This window comes from Pezoporus wallicus, unplaced genomic scaffold (genome assembly GCF_028554395.1).
Source record: "Pezoporus wallicus isolate ANWC-B61680 ecotype Strahan unplaced genomic scaffold, APGP_CSIRO_Pwel_v1 contig_229, whole genome shotgun sequence".
NCBI classification, from domain to species: Eukaryota; Metazoa; Chordata; class Aves; order Psittaciformes; family Psittacidae; genus Pezoporus; species Pezoporus wallicus.
The window spans coordinates 3,442,229-3,453,473 of NW_026638360.1; the positions used below are offsets into that span (position 1 = coordinate 3,442,229).

Genomic DNA, 11,245 nt, shown 5'->3' on the forward strand with positions numbered 1-11,245 from the left:
TGGGGAATTGTTAAGGCTTTCCTATCTAGGATATGAAGAGCTAGAGAAGATAATTCAGAACAAACACTACAGTTATCACATTCTTTGAGTAAAAAGAAAACATTCAGATACTAACTCCATACCTAATCTCAGCCAACCAGAAGGCTCCAGGCAGCTCTGCAACCAGCATGATTCATGAAAATCAAATTTCTAAAAAGCATGTATTTTGTACCTTTAATGAATATGAGCTAGATTTTTGTTTCCTCTCTTGAGATCCCGTCATGACATATATAGAAGCTTTGTAGATTTAAAGTCAGACTACCTGTTTCAAACTAAATCCAACTGGACAAAAATCCAGTGTCCAACACTTAACACATTACCTAACCCTTGTTTCCATAGAAAACTAGGCTATGGAGAACACTAACCACTACAACCAGAATGAATGAGTCTAATCTTATCTCAATACACTATAATATTCAACACAGAAACTCCACAGAGGCTTCTAGTTGCAAAAGCTCTTAAGTCAAAAAGCCCTGGAAGCAATTCTAAGAGTTTTACATGAGAAGCTCATGGACTGAGCTTCCCAGCAGGCAAAATACACTTGCTGGGGAGCACCAAGGGCCACCATGGTCAGCCAGGCAGTGGCCTTGCCACTGAGGTACTACCCATTCCCACAGTACCTCATCAAGAACAGGGGGTTGGGTGACAGCAACAAGGATCAGCCACAGTTGAGGCAGGTTTGAGGTCAGGTCAGTGGGACTAGGCAAGCAGCAAGAGCCTGAGCTCTATCACAGCTCCCGTGCAAACAGAAAGAGCTTTTCCAGGCTTTTCCCAGCTCTACCTCATCACTCAGATACCTGCCCATAGTCAGGAGTGGCCACCCAAACGATGGGAGAAGGGCTACAGGGCAACAAGAAGTCCAACAGGATTAATTAGCTGTTGGAAATCACAAATCAGAATCATGTGGTTTGGTTCAGCTAATAATAAGCCTAAGCATCATCATGCTAACACACTCACTTCAGATTCTTACAGTACGTAGTGAGAGAAATGTACACTATCAATCAAGTTTGGAGGTGGCTTCTCCCAGCTGATGTTCCAAGGCAATCTATACCTGTCTCCATTTCCTTTACTAGAGTTTCTTAATTTAAAAACCTTTAAATCATTTTTATGGATATTACTTCTGAGCACTCCGTAGCACAAAATGGTTACACACACCCCCCCCCCCCCAAAAAAAAAGATGAATGTTTCTTTTTTTAGCAGCTAGCAGGATGCTGTGTTTATGGAGGAAAGCATTCATAATGTAAAGCACTGTAGAAAAAGAATTTGTTCATATCATGCCTTAGTCATACGCTTTTCCAGCACCTTTGAGTTAAGATGAATTCAATAACCAATTTTCAGTATTAAACATTTAACAATCAACCCGAATATATGTCTACGGCACCCTCTGGTGTTCAACAATAATATAGCAGTTTATTTGATTTTGAAATTCTTGATCGTGATGGTATTCAGGAAAAGCCTGTGACAAATTCATCCATTAAGTTATGATTAATACTTTTTGTATTAATCTAATACTCTGGTTAAGATACCTCTTCTGATTTTATTGTGAAGATCACAAAGTTAAATAGCTAAGAAATTAATTCCAGATATAACTGAAAAAATGCTTCAACTAATAGCTGATGTACCTAAACATTATTCTGCAACGATGTAGCATGTCACAAGAATCTACTGGGCACAAGTCTTACATTATAACACAATAAAGAAACAGAAAATCAAGGCATAGAAACACAAACATGTCAATGAGCAAGACAAGTAAACAAACAAAAAACAGGAATATATAATTAGAGAGACAGGCTGAGATTATCCTAATTAGACTCCTAGCTAACAAACATCCTGTGACTTAGCGAGGTGCCTCAGTTTAATCCATATCTCACGTTCATAACCTCCTAGGGATGGAGGCTGACTTCCTTACTATTTAGAGTTCAGATAATGTCAAGCATATCATGATAGAGGATACACATAGCCAAAATACTGATTCATTATTTACAGCTATGTTAATTTCTTACACTTGGCCTTCCCTATTCTAACCTATACTATTATTTCTGGATATTAAGAAAAAAAGAAACATGTTTAGAAGCAAATTCCTGAATAAGTCTAATACAACAAAGGTGAGCACAGGGAGAAGAAGACAAGGAAAAATGGGACCAAAGCTGATAACTTAACTTGAGTTTGCGATACTAACATCTACATGCCTGTTACTAAGGGAGGTGAACAGAGAGATGGCCAATGCTCTGTCTAATTGATACCCTAGTCATGCTCTACATTCCACTTCTACATACAAAAATCTCTTTATCCAAGTGTTCAGTGAGATGCAGAAATTCAACAACCCCAAAGAGTTCTTCCTTGATGAACCCTCAAATCCAGCTCTGTATGTGCAGCTTAATCATTTTGTTGTTCACCACTTTCCAAAAGAAATATCTGTCTGGGATCCTATCAAACTTAAGACATGAAGAGATTTGGATGATCTGAAACTGTTCCACTAAAATGTAGTACATTACAAAACTGTTTAAGAATAATTGTTACCAAAAAATGCCCTTCCACTCTGAATCAGACAAGACTTGGGAATTGGTACTAATGAAAACATCACATCCGATAAGACAACCAGAAATAAACCAAGTTTTATTCTGTAACAAACCCTTAAACTAAAGCGATTCTTCTAAAGGTGTTGTACCGCTTTTGCATGACATAATTTTCTTTCCATAGCAGCTTGTTTGGAGCTACATTTTGAACTTGTGATGAAAGTGCTGACAACCCACCCACGTTTCAGCTATTGTTTACACAATGTCAAGACCTTCTCTGCTTCTTCCCCCAACCTCCTAGGGAATAGGCTGGGTGTATACAAGGATTTAAGAGAGGACTTAGCTTGGAAAGCAGACCCCAACAGACCAAAGGGATATTCCACACCATGTGGCATCATGCTCAGCATATAAAGCTGGGGGGAGAAGAAAAAAGGGGGGCTGTATTCCAAGTGATGGCGTTTGTCTTCCTAAGTAACCGTTAACACGTGATGGAGCCCTGCTTTCCTGGGTGTGGATGAACTCTTGTCTGCCAATGATACAGTCATCTAAAAACATAGAAGCCCTAGCAGAAAGAAATAATCAAATAAGGTGTTCTTGTATTCATTTCCACAAACTCCACTGTTGTTATTTTATGTTCCATTTCACAATATTAGATGCAGAAAAGGAAGTGAAGCATGAAAGTGCTTATACCATTCACAGAGGGAAAGCCACATGCAATAGTTTTTATATGGTTTTACCATATAAACAGGTTTTATAGTTTTTAAATGGTTTTACCATTTTTTTTCAAGTAAGCATGAAAGACTCCAGAGCAACAGTAAAACAAGTAAAACAAGAACAAGAAAGTGTACTCAGGTGAAAGAGCATGAGAGAGGGAAATATTCTTGAACATGTAATAAATAACACACACCACCACTTGTCAAAAAAAAAAAAACCTTTACTTTTAATAAAAGCACAGCATCATCAATCTCACACATCAGAAGTTACAGAGTGACATGTAACGCATTCAAATGGCCCTATGGTAAGATCCGATACCACCAGATCATTTGAGTTTCCACAATTGCTATGCTTTATGTAAAACTATTTTCCAATTTCGCATTTAATGACAGTTATGTATTTAACACAAATTATTTCCATATTGTAAGTTTCAAACAACAGGACAGAATGGGTTTGACACAGTAACAAGTATCTTTTTTCTCCCTGCAGAGAAGGAAAATGTAATACATTATACCAAATGTAATACATTATACCAAAAATACTTTCACAAATAATTCCAGCAAGTAGCAATACAATAACAACATTAACCCGATTTGATATAATGAATTCCACTGTTCTATATATTGATCTGCCTCTAAGGAGGCTAAGTTCTCACATTCTTTACTCTGACAACTAGGTAATATTTGCTCATTGTAAAATCAACTTAGTTTTCATAATCACTTTTGGGTATTTGTGAACCTAGCACATGGTAGATGAGAGAGGAGGTAAAAAGATGTTAATTTATTTCTTTTTGTGGTTGTGTGTGGCTTATTTTAACACAGAATTAATTATGCACACCTTTCATTTTCATTCTCTACAAGTCATGAATCATCTCTATCATACTGTATTGCTTAGTTCACACTTTTGGGTTACTAACCAAAAATTGCTGTGTAAGGCTTCAAAGCCAATAATCTGCTCATTTCTACTGCTGAGGGTAATAAAAGCTGATAAGTTGCTATTTGATCAGACTACCAAAGCTTAAGATTTCAGAATTATAATCAGAAAACATTTACCCTTTACAACATTCTTATTAAACTTACAAGCCATTGCACTTTTTATACTAAAGACAGATACTTTAGGTATTACCACACCCTGCTTCCATTAAAGAGTCAGGGCACATAACCACTGCCTGCTAAGAGTTACCAAGAACTTAATCCTGAGGTATACATAGAGTTTATATAAACACAAGTCATATTCTATAGCACATTCAATATATGTAACAAAATAGAACAATGGCTCAAACAAGTGAATGTATTAGTGTGCAAAGAAATTTATTAACAGAAATTGGAAACTCAGCATATCTTTGCCATTGTAATACAAGCAATGCTTTCCATTCCACAGTCAGCTGAGCCATCCTGTAGTACTTTGCCATAAAGGTCTAAACTAAACTGGTATTAAAAACAAAAAAAAATTGGAAATGCTCACAAACCACTATTCTTTAACTAAGGCATTGAGAGATATAGAACTAGACTAATCCTGTATTTTCCAGTAAACAGAGTTTCTGAATGCAGACTGTCAGACAGATATCTTTCCAGAAGCATGTCTAGTGAATAAGATTTAGTTATGACTTATGCACAAAGGTTTCTGAGTATGACATGATTCAAGCTGTGCTAGTTAGTGACAATTCACATTACTTCAGAAGGACTATACAAGCTCATTAACAGCGCAAAGTGATTTTTTTCATTATTAATTCAGCTGTACAACACATTAAAAAATAAATCTTTCATGAAACAACTCAAGTAATTCATCTGTGTATCAGCATCAGCAAGGATCTTCTTCCACCTACAAGGAGTAAGAGTGAAACTGAATTGTGTGTTTACTGCGCTAAAATGTATTTGAAATTTTTAATGACTTATTTTTATGTAGACAATAGAACACCATTTCTCTATACCTGAACATTGTAATGATAGATTCAAAAGCATTTTTTAAAAAACATAAAGCAATATTGCTGCAATCCCATTAATATAGCTTCGTAAGTGCTGAATAGTCTCACTACTTTTACCAAAACATCATCTTTCAATTAACTCAAAAAGGAGACGACTGTGCCCATTCTATAAGAGTCCTTCCTCCCAAGAAACTGTTTTTTAAGCCAAGGTACAAGTGCAGTTAGCCATAGATAGTTCTTTAGATACTATACTTCATATTGTTAAGTAAGTGGATCTCCTGTTCAAACATATTTCGGGCACTGCATCCAGTAGACTAGTTAGCGAAAACACATAAATGTGTATAAAAAAAAGAGAGAATAGAAATTTGATATGCAGAATTTCTATAGGTTCTAAATATAATGAGAGTTAGTATGCAAAACCTCAGTACTTACTAAGGCTTGATATTGTAATATTCTTCTGGCGTCACAATTTTCAATCCACCAAAGTAGTCCAGGACCCAAATATAGGTGATATTGAATTTGGCAAAGAACCAATTGTGATCCTTAGGCCAACTTTCCATCTCAGGGTGGCGACTGAATAATGCTTTTTTTGCTAAGCCTGCTTCTGAATCATTCACCTAAAAGATAATAACCATCAAAATATTATAGTAAGATACAGTCATGTGAAGACAAATTTTAGCTAAAAAACCACTGCTGACTGCAGTATGCTTTTTTCAGTTCAGCCATGTCTTGTCCCAAAGGACTCACTGCTGTGGCAGAGTCCCTCCATATTCAGTGGGGCATATCACTGTATGACACAGACAAAAACTCCAAGGCAGTTGATTTTAATATTAAATCAAAAGGGCGCTTTTAAAGTAAGCATGAGTAAAGCAGTTCTTCATCAACATAAGAATAAATCTTTCAACAGATCACAAAACAGAGAAGTATGGATACTTGCTGAATTATTACAATGCAATGTTTTTTAGGTGTGATTTTACCTCCTATGCACCTGTTCAAACAGACACACACAGACCCAATCATGTTCAGACGTGCAAACACATGCATACACAAATACACAAATAGGATGATAGAACAGAATCTACAGAGAAGGGAAGCTGAATTGTATGGTGGCACTTAATATACAATGCGCAAATGTTTAAAGGGTTAAATCAACAACTTAGAGGTCTGGGTATGCTACAACAGGAACTAATTGAAATAAACCACACTGTTATTGATGAGGAACTTGTGAAAGCAATTAAAGGATTGCTGGAGTGTAATGCACAAATATCCGAGGTGTGAAAACAACAGAGCTCCTGCAAATATCAAGTGGTAACTTCATTTTTCTCACACCATGATTAGCCTTCTCATATCGTGGCACGTAACATCTCTTCATATACTTTCACACAGAAATTCTAACCTTTCCCTTCTCCATCCACTAAACAATACCTATTTCATGCACATAATGTTATCCAGTGTCAACTTTCAGCTACTTACCTTTACAACATTCCCACTGAAGATGATGTGGGCACAGAGGGGATTCTGGGGATCATATCTGTGCTTCTTGCAGTAAGGAGTCTGCGCCAAAGATACAGTCAAGGAGGCATTGGAATTGATCTGAAATGCAAGCAGTAAAATAAGGTTTACATGCTTTTGCAAGAAAAATGCCATACTCATACTTTCAGCATTTTGTACTTTATTAAGTTCAATATTACTGGTAAAAAGAACAAAGCTGTTGTCAGCTTTTCCCAATTACATATGAAGGCCTTACTTAGATGAACTTTGAATGTGAAAGAAAGCCCAGCGCTCAAGTTTGTTAGTATAAAATACAAACCTCACAAAACAGCACTCCCTAAAACTGTGAATTCAACATGCAGTCTAGATATTTCACATTCAAATGATAATATTGCCTAGAAAAGCTGTGGCTGCCCCATCCCTGGCACTGTTCAAAGCCAGGTTGCATGGGGCTTGGAGCAACTTGGTCTAGTGGAAGCTGTCTCTGCCCATGGCAGGGAGTTGGAACTATACGAGCTTTAAGGTCCCTTCCAACCCAAACCAGCCTCTGATTCTATGATATATTCCAATTTACATAGACACAGTACAGAAGACAAGGACATACAGTGAACTTCATTAGTAAAAGGATAAAGGGTTACTAAAAAGGCAACTGAGTTTCAGAACTGTTGATAAAATTAGTTAAAACCAAACATACAAACACCCTCCCTCCCCCCCCCCCAACATCAAAACAAGCCTCTCTGCTGCCTGGTCAGGTCTTTTGAAGTTTAAAGTGAATTTTTAAAGGCAGGTTTAAAAAATCCTGGGTATTTAAGATACCAAATTTGAAGAATTAAATAACCTGTATCTGACTGATTTACAAAAACTAATTTGGTGAACACAGCTTGACAAGTAGTGGTGCAAAACAGGACTGCCTACCTCAGAATGGCAAATACAAATATCCCAGAAAAGAAAGTTCATGTGCTTTGAGTTTCCTTAAAAAACCTCATCTCAAAAAAGAAAAAAAAAAAAAAACCAAACAAAACCCAACAAACAAAAAAACCCAAATCCATCCAAAAAGTCACGTGAACACTATGCAGAGCCCTGCTGACCTGATGGAAAGGGAGCAACCACCTGATAGGAAGTTGCTTAAGTACAAAAAAAGCTGACTCATGATTATTCAGCACCATCCCCGTCACACGTGACTGTCACAGTCAAATGCTTCTGCCCTCTAACAGCAGAACAAGGATCTATTGAAGAGCCTTCCATAGGAAAATGTTCGTTAGCAGTTTATACCATGATTTTTACGTTATTCTGGGATAGAGAAGATACTACACAAGATAAGTTAGGCTTTCTACAGCACTTTGATACATAAACTATTTCAACGTAACAAACTAAAACCTGACAGTGAACAGACAAAAAAGTTTACAGTAAAATAAAGTCTGAAAATTTCCATTATTTTTGTGTTTATTTCACTAATACCGTAACAGTTGCTGGAACAACAATTAAAAAAAATCCATTTAAGGACACACACAAACACTATTTCCCTACCTCTGTAGCCAACTCTCTTCATCCAAGTGACACATCTGAGATAGGGCCAATTACACTCAGAGCCTCAGCACACCTCCCATCATGTGCTTGCCTTTCAATCTGCTCCAGAGATCTAATTACTTCTCTTTCAATAGCCTGTATAAAAGCTCTCTTCGCTCAAGTCCCACACTGCCTATTTACAGGTGTTTTGATATTTTTTGTGACATTCTCCATTTAAATATTCTGTGGCCCCTCATTCTGCTGCTCAGTGATCCTGTAAGCTTCAGTCTCTTCCTCTACCAGGGTGGTGCTCAACAATTTCTCAGACCATGATCAGCAGGAACTTCTTAGGAGGACTGTTCAGCCTGGCCAACAGAAGGGTCTGGGGAGACTTTATAGCAGCCTTCCAGTACTTAGGCCTGTAAGAAATCTGGAGAGGGATTTTTAACAAAGGCATAGAGTGACAGGACAAGGGGGAATAGCTTTAAACTGACAGAAGGGCCATTTTAATTAGACATTATGAGGAAGTTCTTTACTACAAGGGCGGTGAGCCGCTGGCACAGGTTGCCCAGAGAAGCTACGGCTGCCCCATCCCTGACAGTGTTCAAGGCCAGATTGGACGGGGCTTGGAGCAACCTGCTCTAGTGGAAGGTGTCCCTGCCTGTGGCAGAGAGATGGAACTGGATGAGCTTTAAGGTCCCTTCCAACCCGAACTATTTTATGATTCTATGATGATTCTAGGACTACTAAGCATTAACACAGGCAGCACTGCCTATGTTCAGATGCTGTAAGGCCAATAATTGTTCCCAGGGCTCAAAAATGAGGTTACATTCACGGAAAGGGCAGCTAGCAGCACCATCACATTGCCTTCAGAAAAGGCTGGTGTTAACCCTGACCCCTACAAAAGAAATTCCAGCCACCATTTGGTTCACTGCGTTTGCAGCCTGCACACTTGCAAGCTTTAGGTCTCCTTTACTGGAGTCACTATTTCTATCTAGGGCTTGCATACACTACATCAGACGTGATTTTGCAGGGACACTTTGTCCTTCCCTGCCGGCCCGGCCGCTCCTGCTCACCTCCAGGTCCTGCACGGAGATCTCCATGTCGGTCAGGTAGAAGTAGGGGATGCCGCTGCCGCTGAGCGGCCCGGGGGGGCCGTCGCTGAGGGAGAAGATGTTGGCGAAGGGGGAGCCACGCAACCCCTCCTGCGCAGAGAGCGTGGCCAGTGCGCCCCAGTCGCAGGTGTGGAGCCATCGGCCCCACCGCCCCTTGGTACAAAGTCAATCTCAGAGGCTGGTTCTGTGTCACCACAAGTGCCTGTGGCTCAGCCTTCCTTGTCCTTTAACCACAGCAAGCAGGGTCTGGATGAAACTGGTGTGAGACATAAAAGCTCATGGGATTGTTTCCCACTGGACACAGCTCAAGAGTTGCCACTTCCAAACTGCAGGTGCTTAGACGAATAAATACAGAGAATATACTTTATTTTATTTACCACTTTTTACTCAGTCACCTGATGAATATTAGGATTAACTGGGGTAATACTGAGACTTGATTCAACTTTTCCTAAAAGATGGTGTGGATTTCCATTTTTCCACTTTGATCTCACCAAGTATGTCTACACTACATATGTAATACCAGCGTAGCCCAGAGAAACCCAAATTAATTTACCATGTAACTGCCATCTGCCCCCAGGTGCCACACAGCACCCACAGTTTACAGCCTACCAGAGGGATCGTTCTGTTGGGCTGAATTCAGGAAGGAAAACACAGCACAGGTCCATTCCGTGCCATTTATGTACTGTCCTGTTGTGTACAGGCAGAACAAAATAGTTAGTCCTCCAGTATTCCCTTGGCCTGCAGAGCATGGCCAGAGACCCCTGCTTTCCCTCTGGGACACACAGAGCCTTCCACTGCTGCATTCTCCTGGTTATGGTCAGGAAAAAAATGTGTTTTCTTAAAACTGAAAAGCAGAGGCTGATGAACCCCTGGTGTGCAACCACTAAACTTGTGAGTAGCAACTGCTCCGGCAACTAAGGCAATACAGGCAGCCTTATTTGTGGTACAGGGCAAGTGATATTTCAGGGCAGACTGCTAAGGAGAAAAACAGGAAGAAAAGGAATTACGGGAGAATAGACTGCACAAAAGGTTGCCTTCAGGTATGTAGTATTTTACGACTTGGAACATACTGAAGGGACAAAAACAGGAGCCATTCTAAAGGACTGCAAAGATTATGGAAGAAAGGGATTAAAATGGTCTTGAGGAAATGGCTTGGGGAAGAGAAGGGGGTGAAGAAGACAATGCAACAAACCCTTTTTGTTACAGATTTTTCTAGCTAAAACAGAGACACAGCTTCCTCTTTTCTCTCCCCACCAACTTGTGTGTGCATGCACAGAAACTGCTTGTTTCTGTCCACTTCCAAGCAGTCCTGCCCTCTGAGAGCCTGAGGTGGGGAGTGTGTTTACCTAATGTAATGAAAGGGACAAGTGTATGTGGGGGGTGAGTTTGTGAATGATTTTACTTGGGAGCAGAGTGTGACAGGGAGCAGACTGGAGGTGTTTGGTTGGGTCAGCACAGAAAAGAGGGGTTACCATGAAGGGTATATGGAAGTAACATGTGCCTCAGGGAATAAAAAAAGGACAGACAGGAAAGAAGATAAAGGAGATATGGGAAGCAGAGCTGGCAATTTTTTGTTTTCTCTTCTTCAAAGCTTTTCTGTTATGGAGTTTAGATGTATGTATTTGTGCTCATGGCTGGCCTCCAGGAAGGGTGCGCCTTACTGGAGCTGTACAGCCCCTGTGGCAGGAGAGACAAAATTGAGCCTCTTAGTGTGGAAGATCATCCCCCACCACTGCTGGGACCATATAGTGGAATCTCAGGGCCCAAGGGAAAGCAACCTGTCCAAACAAAGTCTGCCCACTTTTCCTCTCTTGCCTTTCCAGCCTTGTGGTACGTGTACATCCATCCCTGTCTGCAGCCTCCAAGGGGTGCTGCTGCGAACCTCAGTGACCTGCAGGATTTGGGATGATGAGCCTGGTGGGGATTCAGCTCTCAACAGG

General features: G+C 39.8%; 1 protein-coding gene across 1 annotated transcript; it reads right to left on the bottom strand.

Moving 5' to 3' along the window:
- Positions 1-3,874: 3,874 nt before the first annotated feature.
- CREG1 (cellular repressor of E1A stimulated genes 1) lies at positions 3,875-9,575 on the bottom strand. The gene is made up of 5 exons (XM_057410558.1): positions 9,540-9,575; positions 9,267-9,458; positions 6,667-6,786; positions 5,626-5,810; positions 3,875-5,111 (listed from the first exon to the last, which is right to left on the bottom strand). Exons 1-5 carry the CDS (start codon positions 9,573-9,575, stop codon positions 5,000-5,002), a joined length of 645 nt encoding a protein of 214 aa, XP_057266541.1. The 3' UTR covers positions 3,875-4,999.
- Between the last annotated feature and the right edge of the window lie 1,670 nt (positions 9,576-11,245).